General features: G+C 37.5%; 1 protein-coding gene and 1 non-coding gene across 4 annotated transcripts; one reads left to right on the forward strand and one right to left on the reverse strand.

Annotated features, from left to right (window-relative positions):
• The first annotated feature begins 1,150 nt into the window (after positions 1-1,150).
• LOC149086620 (uncharacterized) lies at positions 1,151-19,232 on the forward strand. Of its 3 annotated transcripts, none has more exons than XM_089231011.1 (2): positions 1,151-1,531; positions 9,355-10,019. In XM_089231011.1, the coding sequence occupies exons 1-2, from the start codon at positions 1,165-1,167 to the stop codon at positions 9,897-9,899; spliced, it is 912 nt and encodes a 303-aa protein (XP_089087137.1). In that variant the 5' UTR covers positions 1,151-1,164; the 3' UTR covers positions 9,900-10,019. The 3 variants fall into 3 exon arrangements, with proteins under 3 accessions (XP_089087137.1, XP_089087136.1, XP_089087138.1); XM_089231010.1 differs by lacking the exon at positions 9,355-10,019 and adding an exon at positions 13,313-14,778 and having other exon boundaries at positions 1,162-1,531; XM_089231012.1 differs by lacking the exon at positions 9,355-10,019 and adding an exon at positions 18,629-19,232 and having other exon boundaries at positions 1,177-1,531.
• On the reverse strand, positions 7,202-7,275 carry TRNAS-GGA (transfer RNA serine (anticodon GGA)). Its single transcript has one exon. It is a non-coding gene; the product is annotated as a tRNA-Ser (tRNA).
• Positions 19,233-19,740: the final 508 nt, after the last annotated feature.

Below are 19,740 nucleotides of genomic sequence, written 5' to 3' on the forward strand. Positions count from 1 at the left end.
TTTAAAAGAACATTCTGGCCTCTCACATGGCATATATTTAAAAAAAGGCTATATAAAAAAAATACAGTTTTATATCTTGACTTCTTATCTTTGTGAAACACATGTAACTCTTTAAATGCTTATCTTTGCATGTATACAAAGGTTTCCTTAAACGTTCATTACTGGCTACACACACACACACACTGCAGCCGAAAAAAATTTAAAGATAAAAATTCAGAGCCACCTTAGCATCGAAGCTTTCTTACCTTTTTCAAATAGCATTGAAATTAACAGAAATAGACTATAATTACATATAAAGGTATTTTCTTTCGAAATTTTAATGTTTTTTACATTAAATTTTTTTTCGTCTGGGGGGGGGCATTTCCCCCTCCCGCGTACGTTTCTGATCCCACCAATATGTGTTAGGCAGTAGGGGGGCAGTGCTGACGAAATTTTGCTGACAAAGGGGGGTGGGTCGAAAATAGCTGAAATTTTGCTTACGTAATACTTGAACGGCCCCATAGTGCAATTCGAAAGAAATTTTTGAAATGGCTTTTCCACGTTTTCAATACATGTCATTAACTATAAAAAAAAAAAAAAATCGGCTAGAGAAAAAATTCAGCATTTAAAGGTTAAAAATTGAAATTTATCTTAATTTTTATTCCAATTTTATTTATGAAATTATAGCCATTGCTGAAATAATTTTGATGCCCTGAAACATAAACGATGACCTAAAGAATGATTCCGAAGAAAAGAAATACATGTTTCGTCAATTTTAGGGGTTGGGATTCATAGCTGCAGTTGAAATTGATCCAGTACTCAAAATTCATGGCCCCCACAAGGGTGGGGCTGACAGGGCCAGGAACGATTGTCATTATTTTTTGTTTCTTCAGGCTATAAATTCATCATAAAGAGGCCCGTAAAAAGTCTCAGCCTAGGAGCTCTGCTCCAGGACGTGTTGGGGCCCCCGTCAATATTATCTCTAGAATCGAAAACGGATGTTGAAATCCCACGAACTCGCCGCATTCAACAAAAGCGAACGATACGTTTTTATACCCGCCAGATAAAACGCAAAATGGCGACCATTGTGTGTGTTAGTTCCCCGTTGTTGATGATTGTGATGATCATGACGTATATTCGAAAGAGAGCGAACGCACTCACTGGCCTTTCCTTCCCCCCGCGACTATGCGACAATACTTGCACAAAAAAAAAAGAAGAAACCGCCTTTGTCCTGACGGTTTCCGTCGAAAACGTGGGGCGGCGCTCGCACAGCGGTTGACCGTAACCGGTTTTTTCCCCGCTCTCAGTGTGCCTTCAACTACCAAAGAAGTAGGTGATGTCGTTATGTCGTCGAGCGAATCCGAGTCGAAATATTCGTACGAAGTATTGCCAGAAAAAATTATAAGAGAAGTGCGAAAACGACCCGGTTTGTACGATAGAACGTCACTGTATTACAAAGACAGGAAAGTTAAAGCAGCGCTGTGGGAAGAGGTTTATCACGCCATTTGCGACGGCTACGAAAATCTTTCGCCGAGTGAGCAAAGGGAAAAAGGTAAACCTTCTTTTTTCAGATTCTTTTTATTATCCTTATAATTTATTGATTTCACGTTCGAATATTGAAAGCTACCGCCATTGTTGTTGTGTTGAATTCGTCCGAAGACGCCGCGATTGTCTACGCGTTACGCGATTTCTTTGTTGGGACGAAGTACCCGTATGAAAACAAAATAATTTATTCAGAATTCTTCGCCAAATACGCGCCAATCGCTCCTACATTTGCTGGAAATGACTGATAACGGAAACTCCGTAATCTAATTCGCGTTATTCTATAGCGAATTTGTAGCATGAATAAGCAAACAGAAATAATTTAAATGTTATACGTATTTGTATAAAATAATTATAATGTAAAAAAATACATTAATAATATTATAATATAATACAATTATATAACAAAATATAGCCTAATAAATAAAAAAAAACTCTTGGTCCCCGTGCTGGAGCATAGTCAGCCCCTTATTATGCTGTGTACTTTTTTAACGTACGGAAAATAAAATTGAATTTCAAATTGGACACATTGATATAGAATGAGCCTAGACACCACAAACATTTTTGTCCCATCACACCCTTCTTCAGAAATTTTTTTCTCCCATCGCCGCCAGCGCAATCTAACCCATAGGATCCTATGTTAAACCCGTAGCTTCTACCGCCCCCCCCCCCAGGGGATGTTAACACCCACGTTGGGAATCCCTGTTCTAAACATTTTGTGCTGTTCTCAGCGTGTAATTTAATAACTACCCAAAAAATTTTTAGACACCAATACCAACTTTTTAGTCACCCTGGCGCCTGGTATTTATCTAACTATGTGGATTTTCAATAGCTTGGTAAAAACACATTTTTCCAGCGGTTTTTACCACCCAGGAAAAAAAAGCCATAGTTTTACCACGTTCAAAGGAAGAAAAACATCCTGCCATTATTGAAAAAGAAATTACCTACTTATTTTTCGTTTTTCCTGAAAAAATACATAATTTTGAGACAAGGTTGTGCGCAAACGCAGAACAATGAAATCATAACATTCTTACTAGCAATGCATTTTAATACAAACTTTGCTCATTCGGTCGTATTATTTTTAAATTTTCTTGCGATAAAGCGGGGCTTGACAAATCCTGTCGCCATGGTGACTAGAAAATTGTCTGATTCCATTCTGGCAAGGTATGCTACATCACCGCACATGCGCTAGTACTTTTTTTTGTGTGAAATTTCATGAAACTATTCCACCATTCAGGGGCGGCTCGAGCTTACGTGCCGCCCGGGTGAGAAGCACCATGTGCCGCTCCCCCCAAATGCGATCCTGATGGGGAGCTGACAGGGTTCCAGTTCGGGGGGGGGGGGAACCTCGAGATTCTCCTCGAAACGAATAAATGACCTTTTCCTTTGCCTTCATTTGACCGTTCTGAAAAAAAAAAAACTAGGTGAGGGAACCAAAATATATACACACACTTGACCCTTCTGATAGAGTGCAGGAGCGGCTCTTCGGCCATGTAATCCATTTCGGCCGTACGGGCGCCGCTCAAGAGGGGTGCTAAATCCGCAGTGAATGGGGTGAAAAAAAGTTTCATTCACTTGAAAAAAAAGAAAGTGATTTCTGTCCGTTCTGGAGGGGCGCCAAATCCTAGGTGAAAAAACGAAATGGATTTTTTTGTTGTTAGGAATTTGGATAAGTTGTCAGTGGCCCCTACAAGACAAGTGCATGGCCCCACAAGGGTAGGGCTGGCAGCACTCCAATTCTAGGGCCCGGTATTTTTCACACTGTAGAAGGGGGGCCCCCATGAAAAAAAAACGTTTAGGGACCCGCGAAAGATTCCAGCCTAGTGGCCCTGACACATGATGTGGGGCCATGGGAGGGGATAGGCAGGAAGCGGAAAAAATAGGTCGTGCATTGGGTAGGGATTCTGTCTTGAATCACCCCTGATATACGTATTATATTCTTGTTTCTGGTATCACGGTCTAATTAAAAACTAACTAAATTCTACGCTGTCGCCCCTTTTAACCTGCACTTCTGTGTGCACCGCACCCCTTGCACTCTCGCTCAAGCCGTGCCTTGCTCCAGGAGCCCTCTTTGCCAATTTCTGTACACAAAGAAGCAAGAAAATAGATATTTATTTGTTCTAAATCAGCTAACCAATTTTCAATTTTTGATTCATTGTTTTAATAATTTATTTAAATCTTACGAAATTTATATATATATATACATACATACATACATATACACATTTTCTTTTTCGATTTAATTTTTGATTGAGAGTTTGTTTTGTTGAATAACTTTTTTGAATCGATCAGTCCTGAAAGCAGAATATGTCGAACTCTGCGACACACGCCGCAGAACAATCTGGAGGAATTTTAAGAAAAATGTAGAAAACACTTATGGGAATTTTCACTGCGGAACCTTTTGCAGTCACCGAATGCTCGTTCGGGCGGGGACCAAATTGATAGAACAATAGATTTGGCCATCTTTTCACCTTTTTTCGGTCATTTTTTCACATTTCGGGGAGAGGGGACCAGACCAGCACCTCCTAGAGATAGAAGGCCTTCACAGTCTGCTTGTGACGTCAGTAAGTAGTCCATTTTCCCTCAGAATATTCAGGGGAAAAAATTCCCTGCTTGCGCCAGTATCATCGTTGTGAGGGAGAAGAAATGATCGATCTCAGAATTGGCGTTTTCTATGCCCCACATCCAATCAGTATGCGATATTTGTGAGCCAACCAGGAAAGATTCTACGCCAAAATAAGAAGAAACGAAATAGGACGCTGTGTTTCAAAATGTGCCGCACTTGCTAGGTAGTCAGAATGACGTTTATGGCAAACAGTGCAGAGGCCTTCTATCTCTAGGAGGTGCTGACCAGACCCTCAAGTCCCCGCTGCGGTGGTCGAGTGGTCATAGTGACGGACTTGCATCTCGAGGTCGCGGGTTCGAGTCCCACCGTCGCCACAGTGGTGGTTGACTGAAGTTGGTTTTCTGTGGTTCCCAACTGCAAGGCGCGAATGCGAGCCGATCTCCCCTTTAAGAGTCTCGCCACAGAGAGCAACAGACCTACAAACAGTACAAATGTAATTCAGTCGTAACACACCACTCACTTCACTTCTGAAATATAGATGTCAGCACTGAAAAATCAAACACAACACTACATACGACTCATTAGGTACACTCACAGCTACACTTCCGGCACAACTCACTAGGTAGTAAATCGTCCATAGATGGTGATAGACCTTAGTTGTGCTCGGTTTGAAAGAAAGAAAGACCCTCAAGTCGCCCCCCCCCCCTCCCTACGACCTTGTGCAGAACAATGCAAATCATTCTGCTTTGGGGCGATCAGTTATCGTGAAAATGCCAGTTAATTTGTTGAGATAATTTCTTTTTAACAACGCTTCAAAGTATTTTTTTAACATTATCTGTTTTTCAGAATTTGTAATACAGGCCTCAGCAAAAATCACTGAAGCTTACTTAGTATGGCATATTGCTCTCACTTACCTTATACATTGTACAAAGTTCAGTTTTAGAATTTTTACATCAAAAAAGGGGGGCAAAGAAATGAAAATAACGTATTCCCCACCATCAGCCGGCATAAGCGAGGTTTAATAACGATCACAGTATGCATTCAGTCGAATTCAGTGGATTTTTATAATATAGATATTTAATAATTTTCCAAGAATCTTTGATTTGAATTTTCCTGCATGCTGGTAACTCTCGATGTTTACCGGCATTCCGGCTGCAGACCTGCCAACTCTCCCGATTTAAGCGGGAGACTCCAGATTTGTTAAAATTTCTCCGGATTTTGGCAGAATATTAGATTTTGCGCGAGCTTTCACGTTGCTGTGGGGTCGGTGATTACCGTCGTCGTTAGGGAAAACACCCATGGAGGACAGCCGTGGTCATTTCTATCGAGCAGCCTTAAAAAAAGTCTCTTGTGACCGTATTTAAGCAACTGGCAAAGATGCGACTTCGTTTTCGTTGCGTTTATCGGCAATCATTTATCAGGGGCATGACCTTGGTTGCCGAAATTCTTGTATAATCGTTATTGTATTCCATTAACAGCCGTGCGGTTAACACGTTTTTTCGTCGGCAGCTTTGTAATTTGAGTTTTTTTTAATTTTTTCTTCCGATTAAAAGTGTTCAGAAAGAAAATATAAAACTTCAAGCTATAATAAACCTAAAATATGAAGCTTTTAAGAGTTCATATACCCAAGATAGAAACGCTGATAGCATTGACGAAAGGAAACACATTTTATGAACAGTATGTAGATGTGATTTCTCTATTCTGCACGGAAAGACTGACATGGAATTATATTATTATATTCTGCTCAGGGGCAATGCAGAACCTGCCTTGGGGAGGGGGGGGGGGAAATGTAACCTTTTCTTAATTGATTAAGAAAGAAAATTTTTTTCGAAATTTTTTTTTTGATCGAGTCTGTGAGTGCCGGGGGGGGGGGGTTCCCCCGGAAGAATCTCCGGATTTCTGGATTTCAAAAGTTGGCGCGACTGATGCTGATGCGGGGGGAATACGGTAGGTATTTACATAAACCTAATTCAAAATGTGCCGCTGATGGAGACTCAAACATTCGTTGTGTTATGACAATTTCTCTGTTTCTACAATTTTTTAAAAAAATTAAGGTTTAAGTTTCTTTGGATTTTTCATGATCATTATTATTTAAATATCTGTTGATCATCATTAGTTAATAAAACCGCCACTTTGCACATTAATTATCAGTACATAGAGGCTAATTGCATGTACAAGTTTTTTAATGTTCTTACCGGTAAATACTTTTCTTTTCATGTCCTGGTAAAATCCCAACCCTGGCTATAGCTCAGGACACTAAGGTCAGAGAGATAGCAAGTTTGACGAATGAGTAATCAAAAAAGTTAGTAGAATGGGAAAAGCGCACAGTATAAAATTTATACAGCCCACCATAAATCCATTTCTGCCCAGAGAGCGAGGAATTACGTCAGTTAGTGGCCTCGGGAGTTGGCAAGCATGTAAATGACCAAAACAGTGACCTAGACAGCGAGGAACAGGGTCAGGGAGCGATCAAAAGAGACCCAGAGAGTGAGGGACAGAGTCAGGGAGCGATCAAGAGAGTGACCTGACGTGTGTGCAAGCATGTGAATGACCAAATAATAGATCTTGTAACCTGGAGCGTGTACAGGTATGTGAATGACGAAAATGGTGATCTAGAGCCAGTGTGAGCATGAGATAGACTTGAGAGCAATAGGTCAGTGAGGGACCAGAAGAGAGACCTAGAGAGTATGTAACAATGTGAGTGACCAAAAGAGTGACCTAGAGCGTGTGTGAGCATCAGATAGACTTAGTATGGCATATTGAATGGACAAGGAGAGTAACCTAGAGCATGTGAGTGACCAAAACTGTGTACAAGCATGTGAACGACCAAAAGTTGACCTAGAGCGTGTGTGAGCATGAGAGACACAGAGAGCAAGGGACAAGGTTTTAGAGAGCAAGGATATTCAATTGTCCGTCTCGCATAAGTCATGCAGTTGAACTCTTTGGATCAATTAGTTTTTTTTCTGGTGTTTTTGAAAGGAAAATGTCTCATCCTCCAGAAAAAAGTATCATCGAGAGGGACCTTCATCATAATTTTGTATACTTGTTGGCATTACGAAGGTTTTAACAACTGGATGTTGCGAAGATATATTTTGGAAAGAGAGAAAATTCAACTGCCCCTGTGGGGAATCGAACCCACGTCCTTTCACTTTCCGGGTGAACGCCCTAGACCACTAGACTACAGAGGCACCGAATCTCTCAATCTTTCCTTGGAGCTCGTGTACACTGAAAGGGACACCGTACATGGACGGCCGGACCAGACCTTTCAGTGTACACGAGCTCCAAGGAAAGATTGAGAGATTCGGTGCCTCTGTAGTCTAGTGGTCTAGGGCGTTCACCCGGAAAGTGAAAGGACGTGGGTTCGATTCCCCGCAGGAAAAGTTGAATTTTCTCTCTTTCCAAAATATATCTTCGCAACATCCAGTTGTTAAAACCTTCGTATGATAGCGGAGAGTGACGTCATCCTTGTGTTGTTGGCATTAATCTTTTATCGGCCGAATTAAGATTTAAATTGATTTTTTTCTACATTTTCCTTCTGATACTTTCGTTTAGAAATATCAACCAAAAAATTCATAATTTTTTTTTCCTTGTATGCTTTCTGGACTTGCCCATGTCCGTAGAAACAACATTAAAATTAAGAACAAAAAAAATTAAATTTTATTCTTCCTTAAAAATAGATGATTTAAAAAATTAAATTTATAACATAAGTACTGTGAAATTAATGAAATTTTTGTTTTGTAAATTACGCGTGGAATCTCGCACGTTCAGAAAAAAAAAAATTCAAGTGCTTTCATGTGTACGAAAGATATATATATATTTTTCTAATTAATAAAATTGAAGTTTCGACCATTGGCGATTAAAAGGTTGTGATAAATTCCCTTGGTTATCTATAGCTTTTTTTAGAACAAAATTTGCGATTGTAAGTATATGCCGGAGTCACTATTTGATCCGTACGTACTTTAACGTCGGTACTTGAGGAAAACAAGCAGCATTGAAGTCTAATAAACAATACTTTTCAGTCAGAGTTCTCAAGTCAATCAATATATGCTGCTTAATGTGATCACATCGGGACACTGGGTTTCTGATACCAATAACCGATTGATAACTAAATTCGAAAGAAACCGAAAAGATAATACAATAATCACGTACGTTTGGTTGAGCAGGACGCGTGTGTGAGAGAAAACTATAGCCACTACAATAGGGGACAACTAGCCAACTAGGCCTTTATCAAGTCGCCTTAGAGAAAACGACACACAAGCCTTTCTTTTCCACTAACCTGGGAATCCTAATCTTTTGTTTTTTTCCCTTCATATTGTTCTAAAACGAGATTTTTTTCTTTACGAAGCTAAAATCTTGTATTTTTTTATTGAGTCATTCTGAGGAGTTGGAATGTATTACATTTATTTTCCTTCACACACTGTAGGAAATTCATTGCAAAACCAGCTCCAAACATGCATGGTTATCATAGGGGCCGATTGCCCGAAAGACATTCTGCCGAGTACGGAAATGTTTGTTAACTAGGGAGCAGCGGACACATTCTGACCCTTGCAGGCTGGAAACGATAACCCACAGAGAAGAAAATGTCTGGTTTAGCCTTAGCTTAGCTTTAAAATGCGCAAAAAAACAACCTTTTGATGAAAAAAAAAGAACATAAACCGAAGTCCCGATAACTATGAACGCATTTTTTCCCCTATGTTGTGATACTGGTCCGTTTCGTACTTTGCAAAAGTGATAACAATAAAATAAGTTAAGATAACAATAAATAAGTGGTTAAAATAAGTGGCGACTAGTCCGTCTACTGCGCATTTCTATTCACATCGATTGCAGCCGGCTGTGTGTGTTGGAAAGGGTGAACTAGTGAGAGTAAGGACCATACATTGACCACGCGTCCCGTTTTTCACTGATAATACGATTATTTACTACATTATTTCTGTTTCCTGGCGAAGGGAATCAACCAATTCGTTACCCCTTTTCGTTGGGTCCGCTCCTGCTTGATTGCAGCGATGAAATTTTCAAAGTTAAGGACATTTAGAAGGACAATGGAAACGTACGGTGAAGAATTCGTTTATTAACGTTCATCTAATATTTTTCGTTTTTTTCTGCCATGTAAACATGGCCACCAATATTTGCAGTATGTTCAACAATTTCATCGATAGTTGTGACACGTGTAAAGTATTGGCAACATGGAGCTTTGATTCCGTTTTTAGTAGCAAGGTAAAGAAAAGATATACATATTATACGTAGTTTATGATTTTTATTTGTTTCAGGAGACCTCATTCTGAAGAGATGGAAAAACTTACGCGACAGTTATATCAAAGATTTTTCAGCTGAACGAAGTGGAAAATCTGTCCATGAAAAGAGAAAATACATATATTATGACCTACTTTCATTTTTGGGTCCACATGTACAAATGCGTGAGACAAGCACCGACATATTTTCTCCCCCACCGAATGGAAGTGAAACAACTGAGTTTAATTCTCTGGATGAACAGCCAAGGGATGTCAGCCGAAATTCCGTCGGGAAAAGGAGAAGTCCACAACCAAGACATACCATCAGTCACAATCCAGCCCCAAATGATTCCAAAAGTGACAATGACTTCGAAAACCAACTCCTAGATGTATTGAGAAAAAAAGCACAGGACGATGAATACGACGAAGAGAAAAGCTTTGTTCAGATGATTCTTGCGATGATGAGAAAGTTGAACGATGAACAAAAGCATTACGCAAAAATAGAAATACTGAACGTTATGCAAACAGCCAAATCTTACCCATTGGAATTTCCGTCTCATGAAACTTCCGTCTTCAGAACATGATGAAACTCATGTCAGAATGGCCATTATTAGTAATTCGAATAAGTTATTCCGGTAATGTTGTAAAGAAAATTAAAATGTCAATGTAGGATGCACATGTGAAAAAATAGTAAATATTGCATTTAGTTACGTGGAATTTTTTTCTTTTGTTGGGTTCAGTAGAGACAGGGAAGCAACTTGCTATAATTGAAGGTTTAAGAATAGACAACTCAGGAAAAAAAATATTAAATTTCGTATCACGTTACATATACGCCCCCTTCCTAGTAAAAGAAATGGCGCATCTATTTGGGCGCATTGTTTAGATACGTTTTCTGTGTAAAAGTATGTTTCTGTGTAACCAACAGTTTATGGCTGGGCGGGTGTACTGGTTAGAACGTTGCACCATAGAAACCAACGTGAGCAACAATGTCTAAACTTATTTAAAGCTCTCTTGTCCAACCGGTGTGCAGAAAAGAAAGCTTACGAGTTATTTGATCTGAAATGCTATTTCATCTTCAATTTTCACCATGTATAATTTTTGTTTTGCCATTCTGCCTTTTTAGATTACTGTATCCACAATAACACACTCTCTACAAAATTTACGAAAATGTCAAATTGTTGTCATAATGAACGACTACTGCACATATATAGAAACTTTAATGTTGACCCAATTTTTCTTTTTTTTTTTGAATAGGAAAATATAATTTCATCAAGAGACAGGAAGGAAAGATCGGGTTGAACATGTCTCGTATTTTACCGGACAGAAAATTATTTTCCAACATTATTTGTTTTTTTAGGATGGGAGGAACGTCTCTCTGGATGTTCTCCTGATTACAGCGACGCAATTTTAAAAGCACCGTAAACACGGCTTACTTTGACCCACTTTTATAAATCTTTTTGTTTAATTTTATGCTGGAAAATAATGAATACTGAAATTTCAGGTAATTTTTAGATACTTCAAACCTTTTTCTAAAAGACTATAATGTAACAAATCCATTTTCTATAATACTTTTATGAAATTTATTTATTTTGGACCCAAATAACCCTTGCGTTAGGGTAACTTTATCCCACAGCAAATATTCATATTCTAAAACACTGTAGAACACGCTTGAAGCAATGGAACTTACTGGTTTTGAAGAAAAAGTACTCTCACATATCAATACAAAAAATACACTTTATTCATTCTTAGTTTATACTAGTGTTCTTTATCAAAAAAAAGAAATGTTTACGACTCAAAGAGAAACTGAATAACATCAGTTTTATTAGAAATCTTACATAGGTATGGCAGGGCCGTAGCTAGGTTTTTTGCCGCAAGGGGCAAACATTCTTGTGCCGACTTCACAACTTTAAATTTCTATAATCTTATAAGGTGTCCTTTGTTCCCATCTGAAACTGCCCCCCCCCCCAAATTTCGCCACCCAGGGCAGTTGCCCCCTTCGCAGTTCCGGCCCTGAGATATGGTACTTAAGTATGACTACATTTGTATCAGTCTTTTATAAGTTCGAAAAAACACTTTCAAATTTGATCATTTTTGTTGGACCATGTCGTTTTCTGAACACGAGAGCTAATTAAACAGGAACCTACAATTTATTGCCGATTTTGAAAGGCAGGGTTTTTATACCTACCGAGAAAGTGCGCTAACCCCTCGGTGTGGGACTTCCTGAGGTAGCAATGTTTTTCTGTGGTCTCTCTCTCTCTGACGTCGATTCTGTTATCGCCGATTCCCTTCATCTGGAAAGTTTCTGACAAAAACAGATCGGGTATCCCCAAAGCAGAATGCTTTGCCACGAGCCTTCTACTAGAAATGTTCTGAAGTAAAAATCACCATAGTAGTGTTTTACACACCTTTCCTTAAAATTCTTTCAGATGTTTCTGCAGTAGAACTGATTAGATTGTTCTGCGATGTATTTTGGTATATTTTGCTTTTGGGGTGGTATCGAACTCGTGACACCTAAACATCCTCTGGTACTTAAGGCGAGTTCTTATCTTATCGACATGGGCTACCGCGTCCAAACGACTTTCAATTGTTTGGTTCATTATTATTCATTGTTCACAAAAAAACGTCTTTTCAATAATTTCGAGGGCTTTATCACCAATTGTTCAATATTGGACCATTTGTAGAAAAAGGTATCTTATGTCCTGTTGGTCCACTTCCAAGCTTTTTTATAGGCTCTATGCAATCCACAATAGGGTTAGTTACTTCCACATTCATAGTCCTGGAAAGTATTTTTCCTTCCAAGCAACTGCTGCAATATTTCCTTCTTCCGAAGCGTCCTTTAAAGATTGGAGTTCTACATTATTTAGCTAAAAGTTGATTCCAATGACTAATTTTTCTAAACAGAAAATCCAGCATTTTGATTCACACATTTTCCTTTGGAAAAAAAATTAATAAAGCAATAAACAGATAATTTAATTAAAGTAATGTTTTTTTAATTTACAGACCGTTATTAGTGATCCGTAGATAAAAATACTTATCCGTTAAACATTTTTTTGTAGTCATTTCTCGGATCCGACAAAAAAAAAATTGAAAAAAATATTTTTTTTGTTTTTGAAGATTGTATAAGCAGTAGATTTTTCCGATTCCATGCTCTCTGCGTAACATTCGTACTGGTGTTCCGCGTTTTATTTTCTTCAACAGTTTAATTTTCTCACTTATTAATAAAGCATCATGTTGTTTCCGTTCCCAGCTTGTACCTGCCACATCGTTCAACGTTTTCGGCATGTTCAAAAATTCACTTAGATAATCACGGGGAAAAAAAATAGAGCGCTGGACAAGTTCTAATACACTAAAGGTTGTAACTTGTGGTGAAAAAACTGTACATCGAAGAGAAATGAAGAATGAAAAGTTTTTGAGATCAGATCTCTGACTTTCTGATTAATCACATTCATTGAGATACAATTGCCATCATTGTTTCCCAAAAGTTCGAAAATCATAGTGGACATCATCAATGGTACCAAAAAAATGGTCGTTTTATTAGAAGTACAGATTACCAAGAGGATTTCGGTGGAAAAAAAATCAGATTTTCCGTTTAAAAAAAAAAATTTGGACCCAACTGTCCGAATTTGGGGGGGATCCTACTGTAGTGCTACAGCCTGGCAGAATCGCCGGCTACTATGCAAACCTGAAGCAATCAGCTTATAGCACGCATGTTTCAATAATTTTTTTTGTTTTGGGGCAAAGTAACTCCCTAGGGCCAAACTAGCCCGCGTTTACGGTAAGGAATTTATGAAAAATTTGTTTAATAACGTTCAACTGGTTTTTTCTGCCATGTAAAAAACAAACATGACCACAAATATCTGCATGTACGTTCGGTAATTTCGTCGATAGTTGTGGCACATGTGAAGCATTCGAAATATAGAGCTGTGTGATGCCGTTTTTAGTTGCAAGGTTAAGAAAAGATGTATATATTATAGTTTATGATTTTTATTTGTTTCAGGATACATCATTCAGAAGAAATGGAGAAACTTACGCGACAGTTATATCAAAGATTTTTCAGCTGAACGAAGTGGGAAATCTGTCCATAAAAAGAGAAAATACATATATTTTGACTTACTTTCATTTTTGGGTCCACATGTACAAATGCGTGAGACAAGCACCGACATATTTTCTCCTCCACCGAATGGAAGTGAAACCGCTGAGTTTAATTCTCTGGATGAACAGCCAAGGGATGTCAGTCGAAATTCCGTCGGGAAAAGGAGAAGCCCACAACTGACACGTACCATCAGTCACAATCCAGCCCCAAATAATGATTCCAAAGGTGTCAATGACTTCGAAAGCCAACTCCTAGATGTATTGAGAAAAAAAGCACAGGACGATGAATACGACGAAGAGAAAAGCTTTGTTCAGATGATTCTTGCGATGATGAGAAAGTTGAACGATGAACAAAAGCATTACGCAAAAATAGAAATACTGAACGTTATGCAAACAGCCAAATCTTACCCATTGGAATTTCCGTCTCATGAAACTTCCATCTTCAGAACATGATGTCAGAATGGCCATTATTATTAATTCGAATAAGTTATTCCGGTAATGTTGTAAAGAAAATTGAAATATCCATGTAGGATGCACTTGTGAAGAAATAAATGAAAACTATAAATCATAGCTTTTTTCATCCGGATTTTACTCTTACATAATGGTTAGGTTTTCGGGTGGGTTTCAAAATTGTTATGCCGATGTTTTTGTAAAGAAAATTAAATTATCGAAAGGAAACACCGCTATGTATATGCTTGCTATCTTTATCAGTTTCTGTTAATCTAAAATTCTTTTTGATGAAGGTTAGTTACTCAAAATTTCCTTGATAGGCATTCCTTGCGTACTTTCCAAACGTCAATCCTTGTAAAAAAAGAAATCAAAATATTAATCTGAATATTCATATAATTTAAAATATTCATCTGGATTCTACTCTTACAAGGTGGGTAAGAACACATTTTGTTCGGTTGGTTATCGTTGTCCATTGTGAAGAGTGCCATCTTAACACATGGCCCGGAGCCTCGAGTGAATAATGGGCTTCCCGATAGTGAAATTTGGTGCTAGGATTTTCGAGAGAAAACATAGAAATTAAGCAGGTACTTTCAGCTAATTAGGGGAACCAGAAAATATCACTTTGTCCAGGGGCCCATGGGGCGGTTAAGACGGCCATGGTTGCGAGTTATATAAAAGTGAATAGGTACGGGATTACGGATGTGTTTTAACCTGCTCTTTATGGTGTGTTCATGTGTCTGATATATTTATTCGGTCCTTAAAAACAATTTTCATGCTTTAGCGGATTTTACAAACAACTGCTAATAAGATAAAATGTAATATACGTATATACAGGGGAATACGTAAAGCAGACCAGTTTCAGCTCAAATAACTCGTAAACCTTCGGTTACAGAAAAATGATTTTTATTAGAAAAGGTATGCACAAATAACATATTCATTTCAAGCGCTGCTAATGAGTGAAAGAACATGGTATATTTCAAGAAAACTATCGAAGCTTCTTTGACGTTGCAGTGTTTGGAAAGCTTTTTTAAATTCTTAGTTGATTTAGAAACTTAATTGATTCGAAACTGATTTAAAAAACTTTTTTAAATCCCCTTTAACTTTCATTGAGCAATATCTCAGTGAATATTGCACTAAGAAGGAAAAGGCCCCCAAGGGGACTGCAGAAAGTTTTGAAAAAAATTACCACTGATCATTTAATTATGCACAAAAATATTCAAACATCTAGACATCCAAAGGTATTATTATCGGTCACTCAAAAAGAAGTAAATACAGTTCGTATATAACAAACTTCAAGAAACCGGAGAAATCGCTTAGTTATAACGAAATTTCGTTATAAAGGAATTCCAGGATTTTGCATTGTTCCTACGTAAACGTATCGGGGGAGAATAGAAAAGTATTTGTCAAAACGATATTTTCGCTATAAAGGCATTCGTTAAAATTGGATTCCACTGTATTTATATTTTGGACGCCAAGAATGAATTTTTAAATCCTGAATCCCTAGTCTCAGAGCGTCGTCATTCAAACAATAGTCAGGTTAAGGCGTCTTAATACATGGTATTAGAGCCTGAGCGGTGCACGGTATGAAATGAATATGAAAAATAATATAAGAGTCCTAGATCAGGTACAGCGCGAACAACGAAAAGGAAAAAAGTGAGAGCTAAAGTTAGTTATAGATATCGCCAAAAAGTCCGAGAAAGGATGAGTAGTCAACGATTGTCATTGTTAATAATTTTTTGCAGGCTTTAATAAGTGCACTCCGTTGCTAATTTGTTCTGTTTCTGTGTGAGATGAATGTACTTAAATTTTTTTCATAATTTTTTTTTTTTTGAGGACGACACCTTGGGACCCTTGTAAGTAGCATGGAATTTTTTTTTGTCGGGTTCAGTGGAGACAAGGCAACAACTTTTACTATTTTACTTTGAATACTTTTCTATTATACTTTTCCTATTTGAGAGTATATTTCTATAATCAGTTGAAGGCTAGGTGCACACAGGTTAAACAAGACAAGGTTACACAAGTTAAGTCATTGTTTTTCTCGTTGATTTGAATAGCTCAACGTTTCAATTTGTAGGACTAACCGGTGTGCGTTGCGCCATACAGATAAACGAGAACAACAATGACCAAGGTTGTCCAAAGCTGTAAAATACTTTTGCTGACAAGGGGGGGTCAAAAATGGCTAAAAATTTGTTGACGTAATACTTGAACGGCCCCTTACTGAAATTTAATTTTCACTTTATCTCAAGAACTAGACATGATGGATTTTTTAATGATTTTTCCAATAATTAGCATCCTAAAATCTATAAGCAACACTAATTATTTTTAAGAAAGTTTTTTTTTTCATCGCAGACCTGCGTAATTTAGTGGTTTCAGAGTTTTTTATATTGTTTATCATCTCGTCACATTTTCGTACCGAATTCTATATGTTGCAATAAAGGTTTTTCATTTCCTTGTGACTGCAATTGATTTTTATCGCGCTGAAATGTTAATAAATTTACTTTACCTTTTTACACGAAATATTTTGGTGATTTCGAAATTTATTCCAGCATGTGTGATTCGCCAAGAACTTGGATCGTTTCTTCAGATCAAGTTTCATTCGAGACGTATTTATAAGGGAACAATTGCCCTGACCCCCTGTTAGAGGAGAAAGACTTCAGGCTCTTTCCTTCCTAGGCGCTATTAATTTTGCCTCCTATTTGAGATGCTCTTATATTCCGTTTTTCTTAATTCCCCCAACCCCCGAAAAGTCATGTGCCGCCCCTTCATAGCCCTCAAGTTGCAAATAAAAGTTATCTCTCGACTGTTTGTTCTTCTAAATCTGGTTTTGAGTACGGTTTCATACACATACTCGTAACATGAATGAGATGCCGTAAAAATTTTAAACTGTATTTGTTATACTTCATTTATTGACAATTTATAACTGTGATTTCTCTCTCTCGATTTAATTCAGCAAACTTATTGCGTTAATCAAGTTAATTGTGTTGCGGAATTTCACCAAAAAAGATGTGATGCAACACACATTTAAATCTTCGGAAACTTCTGAAACATTTTCATTTTTGGGTAGAACAAGTGCACACACACACACACATAAGGAAAAAAAAAATCCGGTTTGTTTTCCCGATTTCCCTTTGGGTTAATAGAATTATTGGCACCTTTAAATTCGCCAAGTCATAGGTTTGGTGTACGTTTGGGGAATTTTGCAGGATTATTTGAAAGGACGTAATCATGTAATCAATGTTTAAAGCGTTCCAAATCCATAATTATTGGACAAATAAAAAAAAAAATGAAAGCACTTCTCTCGTCATCTGTTTTTCATAAGGAATAACGTGTATAATTATTGGGTGGTCTATGTGTGCGTTTATATATTGTGCTCTATATATATAGAGCACAGACCACCCAATAATTACACGTTATTCCTTATGAAAAACAGATGACGAGAGAAGTGCTTTCATATATATTTGCTTTGTTATATATATAGTATCCACCATGTATAGAAACTTGCGTCCTGCATAGAATGCGGGCTCAATTTCTTTTTATACAAAAATGTATTTTCATCAAGAAACACGAAGACGAAAGCTCGCGTGAAACAGACAAAATCATAATTTTCTACATTATTTCTGGTTCCTGGGAAGGGGGGGGGGGGGGCTGTGGGACCCTCTGGATTTGCGCCTGGTTGCAACGATGCAATCTTAAATGTAAGGACGTTATAAAGAAAATTGGTTTGCTAGCATTGCTTCAACTTGTATATTGTGGAGTTTTTTTTTCCTGCTATATAAGAAAATGCGACCGGATATATTTGTATATATGTTTGGTAATCTCATCGATAGTTGCGACATGTGTGAAGTATTCGAAATATAAACCTTTGATGCCGCTTTTTCAGTAGCAAGGTAAAGAAAAGATGTACATATACAGTAAAACTTTGTTATCCGTCATCGTTAAAAAAAAATATGGGAAAAACAGCCCAAGTTTTTAAGGTCTAAAAAGATCGGATCACTGCTATGGTCTGTGCCTTCTGGGTCACCGTTCGGTTAGGATGATGCTATGATCTGTGCAAATGTCACCGGCAATGACAGATTGCCCCTGCGTGTAATTGGTAAATCCAAGAAACCATGTGCTTTCAAAAATTTAAGTATGAGCTTATTGCCTGTGTGAACTATTATGCCCAAAAAGTGCTTGGATGGACCAGACAATTTTTTCAGAATGGTTCCACGTTTTCGTGCCTGAAGTTGGAGCTCATATGGCCGAAAAGCAATTACCGCAGAAAGCACTGCTGTTAATGCACAATGCCCGACACACTCCTCTTGTGAACTCAAAAGTGATTACGACAAAATAACATGCCTTTTTCCTCCCAGCAAATACAACTCTACTTATCCATCCTATGGACCAGAGTATAACTGAAAATATAAAGTGACGTTACAGAAAAGCTTTTATCGAAGGTTTGCTTTCATCTGATGATGATACGACTGTCAAAGAATTTTGAGAGGGATACAACATAATGGACAATATTTTAAATGTCGCCACTGCCTGGGTTGGCCTTATATTGAAGTTTATATTGATCGTGTTTTTTTTTGTAAAATCAAATACAATATGTATATATTATTATTCACTTTTAAAGCATTTTATTTTCATTTTCTTCCGAAACCCGCAGTGAAATCACATTACTGTACATATGTATTAAGAAATTTCTGTTATCCGTCACAGTCCTGGTCTGGGTGGTGACGGTTAATCGAAGTTTTACTGTATTATAGTTTATGATTTTTATTTGTTTCAGGAGAACTCATTCTAAAGAAATGGAAAAACATACGCGACTCTTATATCAAAGAGGCAGGACGAAGTGAAAAATCAGGCCATAAAAAGAGAAAATACGTACATTATGACTTACTTTCATTTTTGGCTCCACATATAAAAATGCGTGAGACAAGCACCGACCTATTTCATCATCCTCCTCCTCCACCGAATGAAAGCGAAACCGCTGAGTCTAATTCTTTGGATGAACGGCCAGTGGATGTCTGTCAGAATTCTGTGAGGAAAAAGATAATTCTTCAGCCAACACATGCCATCAGTCACAATCCAGCTCCAAATAATGATTCTAAAAGTGACTATGACTTCGAAAGCCAACTCCTAGATGTATTGAGAAAAAAAGCACAAGATGACGAATACGACGAAGAGAAGAGCTTTGGACGGATGATTCTTGCGATGATGAGAAAGTTGAACGATGAGCAAAAGCATTACGCAAAAATAGAAATACTGAACGTTATGCAAACAGCCAAATCTTACCCATTTCCGTCTCAGGAATAACTGAATATGATGAAAATTTTATGTCAGAATGGCCATTATTAATTAATGTTTGTAATAAATGATTATTTTGCTATATATATATATATATATATATATATATATGATTATGTAGCTTACTTTACTTACCTCAAATTAACAGAAGGATTTTCTTCTAGTCAGAGACACGCATAGCTTTTCCACTCAAGACTATAGAAGGCTTTCGATGTTTTCAAAAGTATATATCGAAAAAAGCATCGTTAATAATATCTTAATCTATTTATGTTAATTTAAAATGCTTTCTGATGGGGGATAGTTACTCAAAATTTCTGTTGTGGGCATTCTTTGTGACCTTGTTTAAAAGTCGATCCTGCTTATGGTGATACTATTCACGAAATAATACTGGATGCATTTCAAAAGTAAATAAAAAAATGCTCTAAGTGTGTTCAGAAATCACTCTGTACCATTTTCGAGAGTGGAAATACGGTGTGTCATAAAATAAAAAAATTCTTCATTTTTATAACGGTCCCCCCGTCTTTTAACTTCCAACTAAAATGTAGTCGCCCTCTGTCTCTCCTGAGGCAAGGGGTTATTCGAGTATTAAGTCAG

The sequence above is a fragment of the Pholcus phalangioides genome, unplaced genomic scaffold (genome assembly GCF_987345545.1).
Source record: "Pholcus phalangioides strain wild (caught in Gottingen) unplaced genomic scaffold, Ppha-v1.0 ptg000004l_1, whole genome shotgun sequence".
In the NCBI taxonomy this organism is placed as follows: domain Eukaryota; kingdom Metazoa; phylum Arthropoda; class Arachnida; order Araneae; family Pholcidae; genus Pholcus; species Pholcus phalangioides.